A 24,652-nucleotide genomic window follows, 5' to 3' on the forward strand; every position below is an offset into this window, starting at 1 on the left:
GTCTTAGCAAATTTGAAATAGGCAAAGATCTCTTAAATAAGACCGAAGGTGGAACACCCAGAAGCCATAAAAGAAAAAGTAATGAACTGGACTGCATCAAAATGTGACCCATCCCCTTGTGGGGGCGCTAGTCTCTCACCTCGCACCGCCCCTCTGCGCCTGGCCAGGACAGCTGGGATGGGGCGGGCGTGCGGACCCGGCCAAAACAAGAGTGGGGGCGGGCAGGGCAGCCAGGCCCCCAAAGGCGGCCTGGAGGCGGCACCGCATCCTGCATCACCTTCCCCACCCTGAGCACGTGCAGAGGCAGCTGCAGCTACGGGAGCCGAGCGCCTGCAGCGGTGTACCTGGGCTTCCGGGACTGCAGGTGCCAACGGTTCTGGCCCCAGGCCTCCATCCCCAAGGCGGCCATCGGGTCGGGTCCGGATGCTCCATCCCTCAGCAACCACAGGCCGGCGCCCTGGCAACAGCACGCGCCAGCTGCTCTGGGGCCGAGGCTGAGGTGGTCCTGTGCCTCCTGGACATGATCACGGTGACGTTCACTCACGACCAGATGTCCCCCAAGCCCAAATGCAGAGGATTCTTTCACGGGGGTCATGGAGATTGTGTGGAAACAAGGGCTGAAGAGGACAAGCCAGGACCTCCCAGCGCAGCTGGTACGTAAGTGTCAACTCCACGAGGCCCCGACCCGCGGCTCTCGCCGTGCTCCCAGCTCTCGCGTGAACATACCCTGGGTGCTCAGGACCCGGATGCAGGGTATGAAGCCCTGGAGGCGTGGGACCGCGCCTGCGCACTGTGAAGGATGACGGGCTCGAGGCGTTCTACAAGGGCAGTGATCCCCACGTGGGCCTGGGCGGGGACCGTATGGACGTGACCATCCTGTTGGTCATCTGATGAGGTGCCCGTGTGGCTTGGGTCTATAGCCCTGGAGCCATGGCCCAGTCCCAGGCCCGTGGTTCCGCTCTGGGTAGCAGAGGCACCTGCCGCAGCCTATCACAGCTACCTCCGGGCCTCTGCCGGGCCTCACCGCGTGCCAGGGGCTTCGTGTCCTAGCCCTCTTATCCCGCCATGGCCTTAACTGACCCTCAGGTTCCCCCTCCTCTAACACAGGATGGCACCCACCACTCTCAGGACCATCTCCCCGAGCCAGAATAAACTGGATGCTGGGGGGCGGGGGGCGGGGCAGGAAAGAAAGAAAAGCAATCCATATATTTGACATGGAACTTTTATTCAGAATATATTAAAAGCAATTTTGTGAAGTCCATAATTGTAAGACAATAAAATAAAAATGAGCAAAAGATTTGGACAGAAACTTTGCAAGAGAAGAGATCCACATGGCCAATATGTACATGAAAACGTGCCTGACATCATTATAAGGGAAATACATAAATTAAAACCACAATGAGATAATACCTACACACCCACTGGAATGTCTGTAATGAAGAAGACTGGCCACACCAACCACTGGTGAGGATGCAGAGGAAATGAAATGCTCATACATTGCTGGTGGGAGTGAAACATGGAGAACATTTTGGCAGTTTCTTAGAAACTTAAATATATACTTACCATATGGCCCAGCAATTTCACTCCTAGATGTCTAAATGAAAACATATGTCTCCATAAAGATTTACACACACAAACGTGCATAGTAGCATTATGCATAGTGGCCAAACACTGGAAGCAACACAAAAGCTCATCAATGGGTAAATGGATAAACAAAATGTGGTTTATCCATACAATGGAATACTGTTTGTCAATAAAACATAACAAACTACCAATATCTCAGCAACAGTGATCAATCTCAAAAACACAGTGTTGACATCAAAAGAAAAAAAGAAGAAAAAGAAAAAGAAATCTTGCCATTCGCAACGACGTGGATGGAATTAGAAGGTATTATGCTAAGTGAAATAAGTCCATCAGAGAAAGATAATTATCATACAATCTCACTGATATGTGGAATTTGAGAAACAAGGCAGAGGATCATAGGGGAAGGGGGGTGGGGAATGAAACAAGATGAAACCAGAGAGGGAGACAAACCATAAGAAACTCTTAATCTCAGGAAACAGAGGGTTGCTGGAGTGGAAAGGGGTGGGAGGGATGGGTGGCTGGGTGATGGACACTGGGCAGGGTATGTACTATGGTGAGTGCTGTGAATTGTGTAAGACCGATGAATCACAGACCTGTACCCCTGAAACAAATAATACATTATATGTTAATTTAAAAAAAAACAAACAAACACAGTGCTGAGCCAAAGAAGCTAGGCACAAAAGAGGACATACTATATGAATCCATTTGAATGAAACTCTAGAAATGGCAAATCTACCCTGAAGTGATTAAAGGCAGATCAGCAGCTGCCTGGGCTGGAGGATGATGAGAATATTCTGCATCTTGGTTGTGGTGGTGTTGTCAGGGATATATACATTTACAAAAGTTCATGTTCTATGCTTGAAATAGGTGAATTTTATTTTATGTAAGTTACATCTCAGTAAAGTCAATTAACTATTAATTTTGTTAAGTCTCTTCTGAATCTTCCTTACAGAAAAATCAGAAGTAACATATGTAGATACTCTCCCCTCCAGAAGGTGAAGCTTAATCCCACCCCCCACCTCCAGTAGGATAAGTAGAACTTAGTGACTTACCTTTCAAAGAGTATAGAGTATGAAATGGGAAAAATAACAACTTTATAGTGTAGAAACCTGACAAACCCTACCTTAACCAGATGATTAAGGTTAACATTCCCAGTGATGTCATGTACATGGTCAGGTTCCCCCTCATATGATGTGAAGAGAAGGCACTTCACCTTTGTGATATTCTTTCAAAAATCCTAGAACCCCAGTCTAACCATGAGAAAATAAGTCAGTCAAGCCCCAAATACAAAATACCCAACCAGTACCCCTCAAAACTGCCAAGGTCATGAAAAACAAGGAAAGGATGAGAAACTGTCACAGATCAGAGGAGACTAAGGAGATTGACAAATAAATGCATTGTTATATCCTGTGCTGAATTCTGGAACAGCTAATGGACTTTAGTGAAAAAATTATTGGTAAAATCCAGGTAAATCCTGGAGTTCAGCTAATAGTAATTATATTAATTTTCTGTTACTTCATAATCAATTCCAAAAATATATCCCTTCACAGTTCTATGGATCAGAAGTCCTGGCACAGTGGGAGTAAATCCTGCACTCAGGGACTTACAGAGCTGAAATCAGGGTATCAGCCAGGCTGTGCTCCTTTCTAGAGGCTCTGAGGAAGAATACACTTCACTTGGGTTGTTGGCCAAATTTATCTGTTGCACTTGTAGGACTGAATTTCCCATTTACTTGCTGGCTGGGAGCTAGGGAACACTCTAAGGTCCTAAAGGCTCTCAGGGTCTTGCCACACAGCACCCTCCATGTTCAGAGTTAGCAAGGGAATTTTGTTCCTGTCAAATCCCTCAGACTTTGCCTCTGACTTCCCTGTCTCTGAGCTCTAGACCAAGATTTTAAGGGTTCATGTGATTAGATCAGGCCTACCCTGATAATTTCCCTTTCCTGAAGTCAACTGGTATGGATTTTATTATTATTATTATTATTATTATTATTATTATTATTTTGATTCTCAATTGCTTCTGCAAAATCCCTTCATAGCACCACCTACATTAGTATTTGATTGAATAACTAGGAGACAGTATGTGTATACTAGGTAGAATCATAGAATGCTGTCTACCACAGTGATGTACCAATGCTGATTTCTTAGATTTGACACAGTAATGTCAGATGATAACATTAGGGGAGACTGGATGAGGGTTATATGGAAACTCACTGTATCATCTTTGCAACTTTTTTAAATCTAAAATTATTCCAAATAAAAAGCTAGTAAAAAAATAGTATAAAAATAGTATCCTCAAAAATCCTACTTAAATGAAATGTGTCATTTCTTGCCTGCTGGGACACAAACTGATAGAATTTCCATATTCAGCTACTATAAACAATAACAATGTATAGGATTGAGGAGCAATGAGGAACAGTAACAATCAAGGAAGCAGGAGAAGGAGGAAGAGGAAGAGAAAGAAGAAAAGGAGGAGAAACAGGAGGAGGGAGAAACAGCAGCAGCAGCCTACATTTATTGAGCATTTAAATGCCAGGCATTTTCTTAAGTACTTGGTATAAACAATCTCATTTAATCTCTGAAACAACCAGATAGGGCGTTATTTTACTGAGTAATCTCCCGATTTTACAGATGAGGAAATTGCAGTAGAGAAGGCTACATGACTTGTTCAAAGTCACACAGTTAATAAGTGGTGAAGCTGGGAATCAAATTCAGTTAATCTGTCTCCTGAGTCCTCATTCAGAAACATTTTCCTGGGGCACCTGGGTGGCGCAGTCGGTTAAGCATCCGACTCTTGGTTTTGGATCTGGTTAGTGGTGATCTCGGGTCATGATCTCGGGTCGTGAGATCAAGTCCCATGTAGGGCTCCACACTGAGCACGGAGTCTGCTAATGTTTCTCTCTCTCATCCCTATGCCCCTCCCTGACTCGCACTCTCTCTCTAAAATAAATAAATAAATCTTTAAGGGAAAAAAAAGAAGCATCTTCCCATTTGATCTCTCATAGTCCATGCATCTACAACATCAACCCGCTCTTTCAGCCCCTGCTCTTCCCTCGGAAATAGCTTCCAAAGAAGGTAACATAGGCATTAATTTACATTTGACCCAAATACTTCTGCAAATGTGATCCATCTCCATGGAAGCCAAAAGGATGTAGTCCTGAGCTGCCTTTGCATAAGAGAATATTTGAAACTCTAATCATCTTAGGTGTCTTTTTCCCTGTGCACAGAGCCCAGAGCTCATTCTGATGTTTGTGTTTATCTGTAAACACATTCTTATACCTAGAATTTGATCAATTGCAATTATATTTCCAATGAAATCTTACCAGCTTGCCTATTTTGAAGTAGATGTGAATTATCCAATTCATTCTGAGAACAAGAAGCAAAGGATTCACTTGAAAAAATTCTTAAGTGGAAATTTTTTTAAGATTTAACTGAGATTTTTCGCTTCTTATTTTCCCTGTAATAATAGATGGTTTTCTATCTAGGCAAGAATATCAGCCAAGACTTCTGTTCTCTTACAATATGTCAGTTGTGCCATTGGCATGCCCACTATCTGCAGCAGATGAAAATATTTTTAATCAACTCCTCAAAACAACTAGGACTTCAGGCATCTCCCAAAACATTGGTCCCAACTTGCCTGCTATTTTTCAAATTTTTGTCTAAGGAGATCATAGATTCCTCAGGATTCTTCAGGTACCCAGTAAACAAAACTCAGCTTTTTTTTTTTTTCCTTTTTTGGTGGAACTGTGGGGAAAAAAGTGGATCAAGTTATCTCTCCATAGATACATGATAGGTAGGTAGGTAAATAGATGATAGATATCTCTATTTTTCAGATCACTTGTTCTCCGTATTGATCTCATCCTCTCCTACTATATAAAGGAGAGCTTCCTACATCATGAGAAGACTAGCATTAGACTTGGGCTAATACCTAGATTATCCTATTCCAGCTAGTCACCCCCAAGAAAGCTTCTCTACCCCCATCTTTATATGAAGTCCCAGGCCACCTTCCCACCCCTAACACAGATTACTGTAGCTAAAAGATGAGTTATAATGATTGGCTAAGCCTGGACCATGTTACCTTTCAAGGGCCTTTAGTACTGTGGTTACTTGGTGCTAATGGTTAGCAACCTTGCCCAGATTGACACCAGAGAGGGCTTAACCAGCAGCTCCTCAGCTGTTTGCCAAATAGGATGTTGCTCAACTGTGTCACTTGTCTTTTTTTTTCTCCCCAAGGTCGTCTACTTGTAGACATGCCCAACTCCATTGAAGACACTTATAAAGCCAAAAAAAGAGATCCTGAACATTTGGTCAAGGATGTGTGGAGTGAAGAGGCCCCATAACTGTAGCTGGTGGGCAAGCACCAATCGAGACCCTGAACCACAACTATGGTTAGTGATACCTCTGTCATATCTGTTTCCCTATCAGCACACCCCTACTTGCATTTTGAGCCACTGTATTTCTTCCTAAAGCTTTATTATTCATAACTTGGATAAATCACCTCTCTTTCTGCCTTGCCTTTTTAAGTATACTTCAGTTTATTTAGTGGCCATCAGGTGGTGATTGGAAGGAGCAGAGCTGGTTTAGCCTTCTAATACTAAGCCTTAGGAAGGTATCTGATCCCAAATGCTCAGAGATTTCGTGAATATGGATTTCTCATTCTTCAACTGATACAGTTCTTCTGCATTAGAAAAAGTATCACTCAACAAAATGCCTATTAACACTCCACCCCCTTTTAAATTCCTTTAAACATCTTATATTCATGCTTCTTTTTATTCTTTATTTTATTTTTAATAAAAATTGTATATACTTAAGGTATACAACATAATTTGATACAAAAATTAAGAAAATAATTCCATTCACAATAGCATCAAGAATTGTCTAAATTCCGTGAAAAAAAGATGGGTACACTTGAATCTATCAAATATTGCTGAAAGAAAGGAAATTACTAAATAAATGGAGAGACATTTGATGTTCATGGATTGGAAAACTCAATATTGAGCAAACTGGTCCATAAGTTTAATGCCATTCCTATCAAAATCCCAATAGCTTTTTAAATAAATTGACAAGCTGATTCTAAATTTTATATGAAAATGCAGAAGACCTAGTATAACCAAAACAATTCTGAAGAGAACAAAGTACTTACTCCCTGATTTCAAAACATATTACAAAATTACAGCAATCAAGACATTGTGGTATTGTCATTTTCAGTAGGCATGTAGTTCAATAGAACAAAATTGAGACCCCAGACATAAAACCTTATATTTATGGTTAATTAATTTTTATAAAGGTACCAAGACAATTCAGTGCAGAAAGGGTTGTCTTTTTAATAAACGATACTGTGATAATTATATACCCGTAGTCAAAAAAATCATAACTTAGACCCTTAACCTTCCCCCCCGCCCACACACACACACAAATGAACCATGGATTTAAATGGAAGGGTTAAAACTGTGAAACTTCTAGAAGAAAACAGGTGGAAATCTTTGTAAACTTGGATTAGGGAAAGAGTTCTCAAACACACCAAAAGCATTATCCTTCAAAGATAATATTGATATGTTAGACCCTACTTGCACTTCAAAAGACACCAGTATACTACGAGATATTATTTTGCAACCATAGGACAGCTGAAATTTTAAAAACAGGCTATACCAAGTATTGGCAAGGATGAGTAGAAATTGGTACCCTTATACATTGCTATGGGATTGTAAAATGGTTGCAGCTACTCTGGGAAACAATTTGGCTGTTCCTCAAAATGACAAACACAAAGACACCGTATGACCCAGCAATCCCATTCATTGGTATATACCAAGAGAAATGGAAATATATGTCCACACAAAACTTGTATACAAAATGTTCATAGCAGCATTATTCATAAAAGCCAAAAAGTAGAAACAATATAAATGTTCATCAGTTGATGAATGAATAAACAAAATCTGAAATATCCATGTAATAGAATATTACTCAGCCATAAAAAGAATGAAGTATTGATTCATGCTATAACTTGAATGAAGCTTGACAACATTATGCCAAGTGAAAGAAGCCAGATGCAAAAAACTACATATTTTATTATTCCATTTATATGAAATGTCAAAGAAAAGTTTATAAAGACAGAAAACAAATCAATAGTTGCCTGGGACTGGGGGTGGGAACAGGCATAAGGAAAACTTTTTAGGATGATGGAAGTGTTCCAAAACTGGATTGTGGTGATAGATGCCCAACTGTAGAAGTTTAACAAAAATCATTGAATTGTAAACTTACAATGTGTCAATTTTATGGTAGGTAAATTATAGTTCAAAGGAGCTGTTAAAAAATAAGTCAGCAATGGGATCTTGTTAAAAACTGAAAAAATAAAAGTAGATAGGCCCATAATAAAGAGCATTGGCAATAGATTGAGAGCCTCTCAAACAGCATCTTCAAGAAAATACTCTTTTGTAGTGCCCACAGCTCACTTGCAAAATAACCAGAAATACGTAAACGGGCAAAAAAGAAAGAAAACACTCTTCTAAAAGTCATTCCAGATATTTACTGTCACTTTAAAAAGTGACAGGGTACAAATAGTGATCAGCTACAATATTTAGCTTCTCAAAATCACATTTGTTTCACAATATCAAAATGCTTACACAACTGACAACAGATAAGACATTCCATTAGAAGAGAGGGTGAAAATATGGGAATCCTCTTTGTCTGATACCTGTTTTATTTTGTTTTGACTTTAAGCTTTAATTTATGTTTTGCTAATGTGCATCTAAATTCTATCCAGTTGGCCACACTCTCTTCTGAGAAAGAAAAAAAATAACATGTCAATTGAGTAAATTATTGTTTTATTTTATTTGTGTATTATGTCATGCTATTAGAACTAGAGCAACTCCCAGAAACACTAATCCATAGTCTTCACTGAAGAGTCTGTTTCTTGCCATCAGTGCACAAAACTACAAGAGGTTGATTTACTTTCAGAAGAAATCAACAGGAGATTACTAATGAGCCTTGATAACTCACTTTATATGTGGCACAAACAAAAGGACATTTCACTTTGAAGAAGAATTATAAACATAACACACCCTATTACAGTCATTAAATCATTGATTCTGATGGTAAGATTGGAATGCAAGCAAGTAAAACAATTTTTTTTTTAAAGACTGCGCTATTTCCATAGTCTTAATACTCCAACACTGGTTTTCTGCAATGACTATCCTAAGGAGAAGAAAATCTACCAAAGAAGAGGATGCTGTTGGACTCCTGGTGCTTGATGAAGAACAGGAAAGGGTGATTGCAATGAAAATGTTCACAACCCGGGGCTGAGGTGAGGGCGAAGCCCACACTGGTGGCTGCCGAAGACTCAGTGCCTTCCTCGGTTACCACCATGAAGGACCTGTGTAGGAACTTGTGTGCGTGCAGCCTGGAGGGTGAGGACATCCCGGGATAGTCAGCTCTGCACACGCTGAAGGCTTCTCGCATCCCCATGGCTGCCAAGACAGCCTCCAGATCATAACCATCCTCCACTTCAAACCAGGGCAAGTGCAAGGTCACGTTCCTTTCTTCCATATGCCCTGGGCTCGTCCACTCTATTAGTTTTTCTGGAGTTATTTGATCTATAACCTATTAAGAAAAAAAGGAGGGGAAGGTGGTATGGTTATCAATACAAAGCTGAAACACTGTAACACTGATTTGTATCAATTAGAAATTATTTATTTTAATAATGAATAAAAGTAGAAATTTTATTTCACTAGACTCTTGTCTTTATATAGCAGGCACTTGTCTTATACTTCTTTATTTAATTATCTGTGTATATGTGAAAACTCAAGAGTATTAAATGAATCTTTAAAGATGAGAAATAAGTTCTTATTCTATCCATCTAATACATATCATTTTTTACTATTCCCCTGTAGTCTTTTATGAATATATGATATATAATTTATATATATTAAGTTGTATATATGAATTATATATAATTAAAATGCTATAATTAATATAATTTATATTATATAATATATATATTTACATAGTTGCAATCACAGTGAATGTCCATGTTACTTGTTTTAATGTAAACTTTTTCACAAATCTGTATCTCTCCTGAATATCTTCAAACTGATAGTCCATCGAGCTGATAAATTTTGCCAAATATTCATCCATTCACTTTACAGTCATCTCGTATGTATCCAGCATGATAGATGCTGATAGATACTGTGGATCCCAAAATAACAATTATGATGATGATGATGAATTTCAAACTATGTATCCTAGTGTATTTAATGCAGAAATTACTGATTTCACTCAGAAAGGCAATTTTTTTCTTTTGAATTATTTCTCTAAGGCAATCCCCACAACTGGGATTTGGGGGTCAGAGTATGAATATTCTTAAAGCTTTCATACATATCGCCATTTTGCCGTCCCAAAGTTTTCCAACGTATAATGCTACTAGAGATGTTTCACAGCAGCAGAACGCAATCTAGTATTACAATAATATAATATCTATCATTTACTGAGTACTTCCATGTACTGGATCCATTCTAGGAGATATCTTAGTCTAAGTTTAAATCAAAGGGACTAAGTCAAGGGGTTCAAGATTAAAGGTCTTATGGATTTGGGATGATTATTATGTGTCGATGTAGGTTCATCCTTGCTTTAAAAAAAAAAAATTACCATTCTGTTAAGTGATGTTGATTATGAGGGAAGCTGTGTATGTGTAGGGCCGGGGGATACATGGGAAATCTCTGTACCTTTCTCTCGATTTTGCTGTAAACCTAAAACTGCTCCAAAAAAAATAAAATCTTTAAAAAGAAATTAAAGGCCCAAGAAAGAAATTCAGGAGGTCTAATAGCCTGCTGAACAGGATGCAAAATTTGCTGTATGTGCAAATGCAATTTTCTGGGAAAAAGAAATAGAGATCAACCATAGAGATCATACCATTTCTCAGAATGGCGGTTGATCTTTAGAACTCCCATATGACCTTAAATGTTCATTTTAGCTCATCCTCAAATATTTTGGTTATTGGTTGTTTTCAATAAACCTGATATCATCTAATGTTCCTCTTTAGACATCCATCTATAGTTGCTGCACAGAATGAGAAATATTTTCTGCTTGGCACTGCCAGACACCAGCTCCCTAACAGAAGCCCTGTTTCCAGGCTCACCCAGAAACAAGCTTTGGGATGCAGAGCCTCAGGAAATGAAAGCAAGATTGGGGGAGATGCAAGGTTTTACCTTCTCCAGACCATCTATGTCATTGGGCAGCAACACAAACATGCTTAGGTCGTTGTTCTTATATGGAATCCCCAGGAGTTGGGCTTGCAAGTCCTCCAGGAAAGTGAAGCTAAAGGAATGGCACTGGGTCATCATTGGCACAGATTTGCTTGTACTCTGCAACAAAGCACCAGAGCATGCCATGTCAAAAGAGGCATAAGACAACCAAGTTAGCTCACCAAGGTAATTAGCTCAACACAAAACAATGCTAAAGATCAGAGCCTCAGAGTCAACTTTGCTATCTACCATGGACATTTGCTCAAATATGACTTTAGATGTTACATTCCATGTGTAAACGCATCACATAAATAAATTAAGGACCATACCTTGTTCAGCCAAAATTCCTCCTCCTTGGTATTTTCTTTCTTAAACTCCCTGTCCCATTGCCCTTTAAAATAAACTATGTTCACCAGCACCAGCTTGGTGAAGCTGTTTAGAGAACCATCTGGAAACAGGTCCTTGATTTTTTCTGCAAACAAACAACAACAACAAAATTGGCCTATCTTCAAAACCACAAGTGCTACGCATGGCAAATACGATGCAGATGGACTTGACTCATCATTAAAAACTCAGCCAGGTCAGCACCTGAAGGCCTTGCTGACAAAAGGTTTGCTGGCAGAATCGTAGGGAGGTTCTCACTTTGCCCATCGCCTGTTTATCCCATTGGATAAATTGAGTTGTGATGGTTAAGAGTTCAAGCTCTGAGATCAGATTGCCTCTGTGAGCATCCAGTTTTGCCTCTTACAGGTTGAGGAATCTCGGGCAAGTTATTTAAGCTCACTGTGCCTCAGTTTCCAAATCTGTAAAACAGGAATAAAACCTGCCTCATAGAGTTATTGCAAGGAGTAGATGACTTAATATGTGTAAAACACTTATAATGTTATCTGGCTCATAGGAAGCATTCAGTAAGTGTTAGCTGTTATTATTTTTACCCATTTGATATAGTTACCACCCAAAACTTAGAGATTTTTATATTATTGGAAAAGGAGCTAATGTTTTTGTCTCTGGGTTTAGCCTATCCCACACTGAATACTGCCTTCAATCAGCCCTTTGATAGGCCCTCTTTTTTCCTGCTCTTCCAAATTTTATTTCATTTTTTGGACTAAGTTTGAAGACCAAAAAATGCATTGTGAAATAATAATGTCTTCCTGATAAGTGGAATTTAAAAAAAAAATGTATTTCTGAAACTTTAACGCTAAAGTATCCGCTATTGCTCCCCAAAGTGTATTTCCATATTAATAGTCCTGTCTGGTATTTCCTGTGCATTTGCCTCCTACTAGGGGATAAGGAGGGAGGATGAAGTGAGGGCTCTGTCAAGTTCTCTGCTGTGAATGGGGCTGAAAGTTGTAATCACCCCGGCATGACGCTCAAGTGGAGCTGAAGCCTGGGCAGCCCCAGCTGTAGGTAGTAAAGCAGGTCTTAATGGGAGGAGGCTGAATGTTTCTCACTTGACAAAGAGAAAGGAACCACTCTGTGACATTTCCACTTATGGACCCAGACTCAGAAAGGAAGGATCTGATATAAAGGAAAAGATGTGAACCCAACAGAGACATTAGTCCAGTTTCAGGAGCCCCAAAGATATCGTGAACCACAGTCATGTGCAAGTCCGTCTCCACTATGTTTTTCCATGAAGTTGGCTTCCTGTGGTCCCTCTCTGGTGCCCCTTGGCTCTCTCCCATTTGCTGAGACCATTCCACCAACTGTAGTATCTTTTCCCACTCCTCATGCCCAGTGCTGCCCTTCTAACCCTGAAAAATTTATCTCAAGTCTGCATCCCCCAAAAGCTTGTGCACCCTGGTCCCACATGCAGTGTCAAGCTCAGGTCTTCTCTCAGAGCAGGTACTCAAGAAGTGTTTTCTGTTAAATGACCAATCCATACTCTACCATTTGTTTGGCTTTCGACCCAGGAATTAATCTTCTTTCGACTTTCATCTGCTGCATTTACAAAATCAACAGGTTCCAGAGAAGCATGGTAATATTTTTCCACATAATCTAAGTATTTCTTTAGGAGGAACAGAGAAGGAATAGAAAGAGGATGAAAATTCAATCTATCCATTTCCTACATCTCTAAATAAATGTGTCTCTACATTAAGATGACTAATATTGTTAGCAGGGAATTTTAGGACCTGGGCAAATCACTTTGAGTACTTCCATGCCCATTTTTTGCAGGTGCAATAGGCTTAAGGCAAAACCCAGAATTAGACTGCCAGAATTAAAAAGAAGCTCCCAAAGGGTCTGGATGTCTGGAGAACAGGCAGGGGAACACACCCAGTGATGTGGGCTGAGCCAGAGAGTCAGCTTAGGCAGCATGCCTCCAGGACCCACCGTCCTAAAAGGGCCATTGGCCATTCGTTAATACCACTCACAGATGTGGTGGACTCAGCAAAACTTACTTGAAGGAAGAGGTATGTCTTTTCTCCAAATAGCCTGTTGGCTATTTTTAGTTCATAATCATTAGTGGGTTTGCCTATCTCATCCAAAAACTCTTGGAATTGGTGATGTATCTCTTCTGTCTTGTCAATCTTCAAAATCAAAACAAGAGATATGTTATATATATATTATGTGCTGTATTCTTACAATGAAGTAAGCTTAAGAAAAGCAAATGTTATTAGGAAAATCATAAGGAAGACAAAATACATTTACAGTACTGTGTTCTATTTATCCAAAGAAAATCCTATCTAAGTGGATCTGTGCTGTTCAACCCCATGTTATTCAAGTGTCAACTGTGCATGAACATCAATGACTGGGGATTTCAAGGCCAGTGGGGTCAGGTCCCACTCTCTCTGTACAACAGTATGAAATGGGCCAATGTACACTGCTAAGTGGAACAGATATTGCTATAATCCCTTTGGCAAACAATTGGTTAATATTTAATGAAGTCAAACATACATAAGCCCTACCTCCCACATATGTACTAGAGACCAGTAATGTCCCATAGAAATATAATGCATGTGAACCACATTTATATAATCTTAAATTTTCTAGTAACTACATTCTTAAAAGTAAAAAGAAACAGATGAAATGAAATTTAATATTATATTTTACCAAACCAAATCTATCTAAAACATCATTTCAATGTAACTATAATACATAACTACATATTAAGTATTATAAATTATTTCAACAAAAATAACATATAAAAATTAACAAGATATTTTACATCTGTGACACACAAAAAAAATGTATATTTGGTTTCTTTCTCCAATTCCTAACAGAGCTCGTAAGCCTTGTAATTTGCTGAGTGATAGGGGTACCAGGAGCATCTTTTGTTTTAATATTTGCTCTTTGATCCCAGTTCCTGACACAGAACTCCTAAATCCGTTGTAATTTCCTGGTATAGGAGCATCTTTTGTTCTAATGAAACAACTATCGGTGGGATCCTGAACAGCTTCAAGGTGGGGGCTGGTCTCCAGAAAAGACCAAACCATAATTAGAAGCTTAGAATTTTCGGCCCCATCTCCCATCCTCCAGGGAAAGGAGAGGGGCCGGAGATAGAGCTAATAGTTGATCATGCCTATATGATAAAGCTTTCATAAAATTTCCTGAACTACAGTGTTTAATGAGCTTCTGGGTTGGTGAACACATCCATGTGCTAGGGGGGTGGTGCACTCCAAAGTCCACAGTGACAGAAGCTCTTGCTCTTGGGACAATTTGAGATCTCACCCGGTATCTCTTCATCTGGCTGTTCATTTGCATCCTTTACAGTAAACTAGTGTTTCCCTGAGTTCTGTGGGCCATTATAGCAAATTAGCAAACCTAAGTAGGATGTAATAGGATCCTCTGATTTGTAGCCAAGTCGGACAGAAGTGTGGGTGATCTGGGAACTCACTTCCTTGCAATTGGCATCTGAAGTAGGGCAAGTCTCGTGGAATGCAGCCCTTAATGTTTGGGGTCTGCTCTGACTCCAGGCAGTTAATGTCACAATTGTTTAACATGAGGGGGAAAAACCCACATTTGGTGTCAGAAGTGTTGTGAGTAGTAAAGCAGTTTTCCTTCAACAACTCTTGAAATCATCAAGACCTCATACTAAAATCTTGAAATTCAATTTTTAAAAGCAAGGTTCAGAATACCCTGAATTCATGTGATAATCAAATGTACATCTGGCATGTCTTTGGGCAGCTCATTCTACTCATCTGTTTTCTCATCGATTAAGCAAGGAGATTAGGGGCGCCTGGGTGGCTCAGTTGGTTAAGCGTCTGCCTTTGGCTCAGGTCATGATCCCAGGGTCCTGGGATCGAGTCCCACATCAGGTTCCCTGCTCAGCGGAGAGCCTGCTTCTCCCTCTCCCTCTGCCTTCCTCTCTGCCTACTTGTGCTCTCTATCTCTCTGTTAAATAAATAAATAAAATCTTTAAAAAAAAAAAAGAAAGAAAGAAAGAAAGGAGATCAGAGTAGACGGCCTCCAAGACAGGCCCCAGTCCTGATATCCTTTCAGTCAGTAATTCTATTCTTCTTCGTACCTCCGTGACTCACAGAAAAGTCCTGAGGTATGGACAGAGCTGCTATGCAGAGCTGTACACGTTGTGCCCAGCACAAAGCTGAAATTCAGTCCTCATCCCCATCACCAAGCCAGGAGTGGGCACCTGTCCAAGGGGGTGTCCTTTTTTCTAATTCCCACAAAGATTCTGTACAGGCTACTATGCTTGGGAGGGAGAAGGCTCTGAAAGCAACAGTGCTCCTTGACTGAGTGGACAGTGGAGGAGCTGTCTGACCCAACGCTGTTGCACAAACTTCGTGAGGAAGCCTGACTCTCCACATACGCCACTGAGCCAACCAGACAACCTGACCGTGTGGGATTGTGAAATGAACAGCTCATACTGCTGGGTGACTGGAGCCATGATTTTATGAGCGTCTGGGACTGAGCTATGACTACTGTCAGGCAGATGTGCCCCTCCTGAGAGTTCTAACCATCTCCAGATGCTAGCCCTGACCTATGAACTTCCCCATGTTTGAGCAGGTTGTCCTTTAGGTAAGGAATACTACAACCCTAGAGCTGGAAGAGACCCTAAGAAGTCAGTGGTCTTGTGCTAATATATTTTTAAAATGAAGTATCAGCAAGGGGGCTTAAAATAAAAATGGAACGTAGTAATAGTATTGCCTACTACCACCACCATTATTACTGGGTGAGTCACCAATGTGTTCCAGATGCCCCACTGGACACTTCATGGAGGCTCAAAGAAAATAACTTGCCCAAAGTAGCATGGCTGTTACGTGACTGAGTCAGGATTTGAACTCAAATCTGTTTAACTCCTAAACCCATTCACTCTGCCACGGGGACTTTTCAGTCTATGGGCACCTACATCAGAGTGGTCAATGTGCTTTAAAGTTAAAGTCTCCTACGGGTGTGTGGGTGGCTCAGTCGGTTGAGCGTCTGACCCTTAGTTTCAGCTCGGGTCATGATCTCAGAATCCTGAGATCACGCCCCGCTTGGGAGGTTCTTTCCCTCCCTCTCCCTCTCCCCTGGCTCGTGCTCTCTCTCCCCCTCTCTAAAGTAGATAAATACATCTTTTTTGAAAAGTCTCCTCTTAATATTAAGGGTTTATTATTATATAATACTAGCAACCCTACTTGGCTGCGGTGATTGCAATTGCCTAAAAATAAGTATGAACTATTAGCTCTCCTACACATTTTCCCAGGGAGCCCACATCAACAAAGCAGCCATCCTGAAGGTTTCAACACCTGTCTCCTCACCATTTTTTCCTCGGTCTTGATTCTTGAGCTCTCTGCATCTTTTTCAGAGAAAAGCATCTGGAAGGGACAGAAAATAGTATGGTTGTGGTCAGAATAGAGAAACCCTCACACAGAATCAGTAAAATGTTTAAGAAACCTCAGTGGCAAACAGGTAACATGTCTCTCCTTTGCAAAATCATGCAAAGGTCTCAACTGCCCATTGATCTCACCTACAGTGGTTTAGCCATTCGTGTACTGATCTTTGATGTGTCATTTATAGCCTAGTGGGGATTATGCAACTTCTTCCAGTAGGTTCTGTTCTTCATGCTCTATCTTTAATTATGAAGTTAATGACTTTGGACAAGTCCATTCAGCCCCCACTCAAAGGAATTTCAAGCACCAAGAAGCAGATGGCATGGCGATATTTGGAGAAGGAGGAGGACTTCCCTGACAGATCTGAAATTGCTCTGTGTCTTCATATGCATTCTCTGTTTCCCGGCCCCATTTCAGGGTAATGCTGGAGGGCAGCCGCCAGAGACGAGCCCATGCTGGACAGCAACAGGAGGCTCCTTACCTTCTGTAACTGGACCGCGGTGGCTCCTCGGGCCTCCAGGACGAGCATGCCAATGGCAGCTGAAATGCCCACAGGGGAAAAGAAGATGTTGCCATCATGTATTTTATTCAGCTTTTGGAAGAGATTAAACCCAAACTGAGTGTATGCTGCAGCGGGTGAATCCATGAAGATTCCAGCAAGATCTAGAACAACAACAACAATCAAAACCAAACGAGAACATTTCACTTGTTTGAATTCCTTTATGTCACAGGAGCCCTTCCTGCTTCTCTTCCTCTCCCTGCATTGATTCAGAAAATAGAGATTATCAGCCTCCCAGGGAAAACTCACTGCTGTCTGCTTCTCCCCCTTTTCTTGGCCTTCTCTGGACAGGAGACGTGAATCAATCTGACAGCATACGGTGTTTCTGTTCTCATTTCCCCAGGCAGTGGGGTTAATGCCTAAATGGTTTCCTTCTCTCTTGTTCTCTGCCAGAGCCTGCCTGTATCTGCCCGCTGCCTCGTCCTGTGCCAATCTTCCCCTGGCAGGCCCAGTCCTTGCCTGTTCCTGTCTAGCTGTCCAGCTACTGGCCCATGATCAGGCCAGGGGAAGGCCTAGGAATCCCTGCTGACCTCAGGTCCAAGCAGTGTTCCAGCCTTAAAATAATAAAGCCAACAGCTCCTCCTTCTCTGATACTTTCTATTTCTCAACTGATTCGAGATCTAGTGCAGCGAGTGGCCGGATACATTAATTCTCTTAAACCCCGATCCCTAACTGCATGAAAACTTGACTCGGCGCTGAATTTTCCCTGAAGGGCAAAGATATATCTCTTTGCCATGGATTATTAAGTAGGGGAGAGAGTGTTTTCTTTTCTACACTTTTCTATATTGTTTCAGGCTCATACCATGAGTTCATGTTACTTTTGTTATCTCACACAAAAAGAAATAATTTTGGGGCGCCTGGGTGGCTCAGTTGGTTAAGCGACTGCCTTCGGCTCAGGTCATGATCCTGGAGTCCCTGGATCGAGTCCCGCATCGGGCTCCCTGCTCGGCAGGGAGCCTGCTTCTCCCTCTGACCCTCCCCCCTCTCATGTGCTCTCTGTCTCTCTCATTCTCTCTGTCTCAGATAAATAAATAATAAAAAAAAAAAAAGAAATAATTTTAAGAGCAATTAATATTTACCAAAATAAGCAAATAAGACACATTTTATATTTTCCTCCCCAGCAGCTATGTTATAACTAGTTTATAAAGGCTTCCAGAAAAATCCTAAAATAAGAATGAGATTAATTAATGCAGAATAAAATTTTTTGCAAGCCTAAATACTTTGAAGGGGTTTGGCCATCAAGGGCCCATCCCTGCTAAGGCATTCTACATCTGCTGTTAAAACTTCCATTTCAACCCCAAGTTGCCTTGCAGGGATTCCTTGCAAGTTAACTGAGAAATAGAATGAATTAACTTACTGTCAAACAAGATGATGATACATTGTCACCATATGGCTGTGTAGGCCCTGTATTAAATAAAACCAGCCCAAGGAAAACTATGCATAACAAAAGTACTTCTTTCAAATCAGCAAACATCAGTGTTCTTAAAAAACAGAAGTCTTAAGTTGAAGCCGAAGAAAAAACTTACCTGGTTTTTGGAGACAGAGGTGGCTGGGCAAAGAAGCAGGAAGCATGCGTAACATAAGTTGTTGAGATCTTTAATTTATAGCACTCTCTCCGCCTCTCCCTAGTCATTATCGTTGCATCTCCAGTGAAACAACCTTTGGTTTCTCAATGACTATTTCCCTAATAAAAATTAACATGCAAGGTTTTTGACAAAACTGAGGATCGGATTTCCTATTTCTTCCACTCGTGGCCATGAAGTTATGCACTTGTTGTCAGTAATTGTTCTGTGAACTCAAAAAGGGTGCACCTTAAGACATAGAGGAATAGAGTTTAAATTCTAACTTCTCCAAAATCCCTTACAAAGGATTTTGGAGGCCCAAGCATAAAAAGATAAAAATCAACCAGACAGGAAAATAAGACTAAAAGCAGGAGCTCAACCCAGGACCCAAGTGGCTGAGTCAAATGAATTTTGACCCAGGTGGAGAGACTGTGAAAGGGCCTTCATCCCCAATGATCTTGGGGATCCTCTGGAAAGAATTGTTCAGAACACTGTTTCTCCATCTTAGATACAAATAAAAAGGATGCCCAGACAACTTAAGTGAGCATTTTCTAGGATGAGAATCAGATATCAGAATTTTTATCACCCCAGCCAAGGTTGGAAACCACTGGCTTATAGGCTTATAGCCTGACGAAGATCTGATTTAATGAATACTTTACTTACCATGGATGAGCAGGGCTATGTCCTGCAATATTGCAGTCTCTGCAATAAAGTTAACTTAGCAGTTGCATTATTTTGAGATGTCAAATGCAAAGAAGAATGAAAGAAAACTATCTTGCTAGAAAAGAAGCAGAAGAAGTAGTGAGAAAAGTTTGGGCAGACAGCTAGCCCCCCCCCCACACACACACACACCACTCTTGTTCTCAAGCATTCTTTCCATGAATTATGAAATCCCTCATTTTAGTTGACTCTGTAAACACTTGGTGACAGTCTACTATGTACCAAACACTGGGCTAAGGACCAATAACTCATAAACATCCAACAAGCTCGCCGATTTCAGGAAAACAACACTATTTCAAAAAAAAAAAAAAACTCAATAAAAAATACATCTCCAAATTCCAGTTTTTCCTGCTAATCCTGAGGCATCCCTACCATCTCTACTGGTCCATTAAAGAAACAGTGCTTGCTACTAGGTATTTATCCAAAGGATACAAGCATAGTGATTTGAAGGGACACATGCACCCCAATGTTTATGGTAGCAATGTCCATAATTACCAAAATATGGAAAGAGCTCAGATGTCCATCGACAGATGAATGGATAAATAAGATGTGGTATATATGTACGATGGAATATTACTCAGCCATCAAAAAGAATGAAATCTTGCCATTTGCAACAGTGTGGATGGAACTAGAGGGTAATATGCTAAGCAAAATAAGTCAATCAGAGAAAGACAAATACCATATAATTTCAATCATATGTAGAATTTAAGGACTAAAACAGATGAACAAAGGGGAAGGGAAGGAAAAATAAAATAAGAGGAAAACAGAGTGGGAGGAAAACTATAGAGACTCTTAACTACAGAGAACAAACTGAGGGTTCCTGGAGGGGAGGTTGGTGGGAGGGATGAGGTATCTGGGTGAGGGGCATTAAGGAGGGCACCTGATGTAATGAGCACTGGGTGTTATATGCAAATGATGAATCACTGAATTCTACCTCTGAAAATAATTATACACTATATGTTAATTAAATTGAATTGAAATAAAAAAATAAAAAGTGCTTGGATTATTCTCAACTTTAGTCTTGGGTAAAGGGTGTGAAAATTTGTCATCGTTGCCAAGAAACAAATCTTAGAAGGGCATCTTAGCTCTTCCTTCTCACCTGCAAGTCTGCCGAAGGAAGCAGCTCAGTGATGAACCTTCTAAGGGCACGGGTAATGTATGTGCCAGTCTCAACACTGAAAATTTGCCTTCTGTTTTTTAATATTCTGATTACAGCTCTTTAAGCAACTCAAAATAGTAGTTAATTAATTTTACTTTCTCATTGTCACTGAGAGATACACCAATTGGGTAAGACTTGGAAAAAATCAGCACTTGGTTATGGAGTCAATCCTGGATGCCCTTGAAATGAAGATGTTGGTTTTTTTAAAATGGTATGAAATCTCTGAGTTGGCAATAATGCTCTATGTTTGAACATCCCTATCAGTATACGTCTTCTAATTCCTTTCTCTGTGACCCTAGACCCCCTGTTCTATGGCCCAGCTACCTCCTCAAGCCCTCCGCTTTTTCCTAAGGCATTTCCTCTACCAGGCACTTTCATGGGGAGGCCTGGCTTTCCCCTGAGGACCACACATTCCACAGTCTTTCCTGGGACAACCACACATATCTTGGGATCAGGAAGCAAGGTCCCCATGCCTAGTGTCATACTCTAGCTCCTTCCAAAGACTTTCTTCCTTCAATCAGCTTCAGTGTTCCCTTTAGAGACTTACCCCTTCTTTCCCCAACCATATCTCCCCCCACCCAACTGTGCACATGCAAGTTATTCCTGTCTGCTCTAACCCCACCCCTCCTCTGTATATCTTCACAGTCCATGCTGGCGGCATCTCCCACTTTCCTGACCCTCCCCTTCCCTCTCCTCTGTGATCCACATACATGGTCACACTTTGGGTGTCGTCACCACCAGGAACTGCTCCTACTGGAAATTACTGGACCCCAAAACTCCCCCCTCTGGTTATAGATTCTCATTCTTGTTCTTCCTAAACCTAATCTTCAATGTCATCACAGCCTCCAATCATTGGACCCCTCCCTAACCTTCTATCTCATTAGCCCCTTCCTCCTAGTATCAAAACAGTCCTAAAGGTAGAAAAGAACACTGATAATTAGAAACCATAAAAGCGGTTCCAATGCTTCTGAGTGAGGACATGAAAATAATTAAGCCCTGAGCCAGAGCACTTGGGGTTCCCCACCCATCCCAAGTTTTGGCACAACCTCTGCACATCTGTGATTGATACTGACATGTGACACTTTTCTTCCCCAAGCCTATAATGTAATGGTTGCTGCTGGGTCCCAACCAGATTCCCTTTGCTAGCCAGTACTTCTGGCTGCTGTTTTGGCTGACAATTCAAATGGGAGCCATGCAGCATGCCACTCCCGGCCCGGGCACACCTCAGTTGTGACTCACGGCATAATGATATAAAAGGACAGGACAGCCCCCTTGCATCAAAACAGGACTGACTTTGTACTGTAATTTGTCCTCCAGAGCTTCAGCCATGTGATCAGAGTGAATCCAATCTCTAGCTGCGACCACATGATTGATGAACAGGTTTCCCTTCCCTGTCCTGCTTCTCTCAAGGAAACCCTCTCCTCTCCTCCTCACCCAGAAAACTCCCTGAACAAGAACCCCTGTCTGCAGCAGCTGACCAAGACCATGTGTCTTCATATCTAGCCCAAGCAAGCTCTCTCACTGTTTGTGCTTTCTAAACATTCCTTGACAATTCTTGCACATACTCTCCTTTAGATGAGCTTTTCCACCAGTTTACCAAGGTCTATGGAAATTTCCCCAGGGATTTAGATTGGAACCTTTAGAATTGATACATTCATGTGGGAGAAATTGTCATCTTCACATACTGAGCCAAGACTATGTTCATCTTACATGTCCCTCAGTAGAGTTTATACATAGAAAGGAATAGACAAATAAAGAGATGGAAAACCAGTTTTGTCTTTGCAAGCAAAAATGAAACAATTATGCCCACTATCCCTGCTCCCATTCAAAATTGAACCAGGACTGGAGGGAAAGAATAGGAGAAAAATGGAGAATTCAACAAAGATGACAAGGCGATTAAATGATTAATTAATTAAGTTTCAAGACTCGAACCAAAATAAAATTATCATACACAGAGGAATTGACACGTACATTATAAGAATTTAAAAGTGAGTTTAGCAAAATTGTTAACAGAAATGTGCATTCATGGGCACCAAGAGATACATATGATGGTAGAACATAAACATAAATTATGGTGTATTCACACAATAAAATGCTACACAGCCATGACAAGGAAAGAACTCAAGCTATAGATGACGAAATGGATGAGCGTCAAAAACAATATTGAAGAAAAGAAGCCAAATGCAAAAGAATATAGACCGTATGATTCTATTTATATGAAGTTCCAAAGCAGACAAAACTAAACTATAGCACTGCAAGTCAGCATACTGGTTATATTTTGAAGAGGATTAAGAAAGTAAAAATTGTAAAGTGATGCAAAGCGGGGGGCTTTGGGGTAAAGATAATGTTATATTTTTTTTACCTGGATGGTGGTTGCATGGATGTTCACTGTTTGACAAATCATTGAACTCTATTATGTATATATTTTTAGTATTTCCGTATTTGTGTTATTCATCACACAGATGCTCATGTATTTTAGACTTATTCATAAATATTTTATACCTTTGATATTCTTGTGAATAGAGTCTTTGGTTTTTCCATTCATTCATTTATTCAACAAGTATTATTTGACCACTTTCTCTGTGTCAGATACCGGTTTAAGAACCGAGAAATGGCAATGAATAAGATGTAAAAGATCCCTTCTCTCATCAGATTGACATTCTGCTGTCAGAATGCGTACTATAAATAAACAAATGAACAACAAGAAAATCTCAAATAGAATTAAATGTGATGAATTAACTGAAATGTTGAACTTGCAAATAGCTATACTGGTGTATAAGAAGGCTTTTTTTTTTTTTTAATTTTGGCTAACTAGCTAACTAACCATCTTGAAGAACTTTCTTATTTGGTAAACTGTCAACTAACTCATTTGGATTTTTTAGAAAGATGATCATAAAATCTCTGCATTATGAGTTAGTCTCTCTTTACCAATATTTACTCTTCTGGTGGAACTGTTCCACCAGTTTAATGGAAGTCACTTCATTTCAAGTATCTGTGCACATAATTCAGATCAACAAGCAGAGCAAGAAGGCACCATTTGTTTTATAAGCTGCGCTTTACTATATACTATATACTATATACAAAAGGAGAGGGTACTCTTGAACCAAGAAACATTGCCTTCCTAAAGTCATGTCATTTTTAGTCCTTTTTAGTCCAAAAATTCTGGTCTGTGATTCAACAGTCTTACACAATTCACAGCACTTACCATAGCACATAACCCCCCAATGTCTATCACCCAGCCACCCCATCCCTTCCACCCCCCACCATTCCAGCAACCCTCAGTTTGTTTCCTGAGATTAAGAATTCCTCATATCAGTGAGGTCATATGATACATGTCTTTCTCTGATTGACTTATTTCGCTCAGCATAATACCCTCCAGTTCCATCCACGTCGTTGCAAATGGCAAGATTTCATTCTTTTTGATGGCTGCATAATATTCCATTGTATATATATATACCACCTCTTCTTTATCCATTCATCTGTCGATGGACATCTTGGCTCTTTCCACAGTTTGGCTATTGTGGACATTGCTGCTATAAACATCGGGGTGCACGTACCCCTTCGGATCCCTACATTTTTATCTTTGGGGTTAATACCCAGTAGTGCAATTGCTGGATCGTATGGTAGCTCTATTTTAAACTTTCTGAGGAACTTCCATACTGTTTTCCAGAGTGGCTGCACCAGCTTGCATTCCCACCAACAGTGTAGGAGGGTTCCTTTTTCTCCGCATCCCTGCCAACATCTGTCATTTCCTGACTTGTTAATTTGAGCCATTCTGACTGGTGTGAGTTGGTATCTCATTGAGGTTTTGATTTGGATTTCCCTGATGCCGAGCAATGCTGAGCACTTTTTCATGTGTCTGTTGGCCATTTGGATGTCTCATTTGGAAAAATGTCTGTTCATGTCTTCTGCCCATTTCTTGACTGGATCATTTGTTCTGTGGGTGTTGAGTTTAAGAAGTTCTTTATAGATTTTGGATACTAGCCCTTTATCTGATATGTCATTTGCAAATATCTTCTCCCATTCTGTCAGTTGTCTTTTGGTTTTGTTGACTGTTTCTTTTGCTGT

The 24,652-nt window shown here is 40.6% G+C and overlaps 1 protein-coding gene across 3 annotated transcripts; it reads right to left on the minus strand.

Annotated features, from left to right (window-relative positions):
- Positions 1–8,774: 8,774 nt before the first annotated feature.
- On the minus strand, positions 8,775–17,664 carry SERPINB13 (serpin family B member 13). Of its 3 annotated transcripts, XM_031041711.2 has the most exons (8): positions 17,066–17,664; positions 16,499–16,569; positions 15,098–15,119; positions 13,216–13,344; positions 12,707–12,824; positions 11,149–11,291; positions 10,784–10,939; positions 8,775–9,179 (listed from the first exon to the last, which is right to left on the minus strand). In XM_031041711.2, the coding sequence occupies exons 1-8, from the start codon at positions 17,228–17,230 to the stop codon at positions 8,775–8,777; spliced, it is 1,209 nt and encodes a 402-aa protein (XP_030897571.1). In that variant the 5' UTR covers positions 17,231–17,664. The 3 variants fall into 3 exon arrangements, with proteins under 3 accessions (XP_030897571.1, XP_030897570.1, XP_006745656.1); XM_031041710.2 differs by lacking the exon at positions 15,098–15,119 and having other exon boundaries at positions 16,513–16,569; XM_006745593.2 differs by lacking the exon at positions 15,098–15,119 and having other exon boundaries at positions 13,216–13,335; positions 16,501–16,569.
- Positions 17,665–24,652: the final 6,988 nt, after the last annotated feature.

This window comes from Leptonychotes weddellii, chromosome 13, assembly GCF_054177405.1.
Source record: "Leptonychotes weddellii isolate Sample4059 chromosome 13, ASM5417740v2, whole genome shotgun sequence".
Lineage (NCBI taxonomy): Eukaryota > Metazoa > Chordata > Mammalia > Carnivora > Phocidae > Leptonychotes > Leptonychotes weddellii.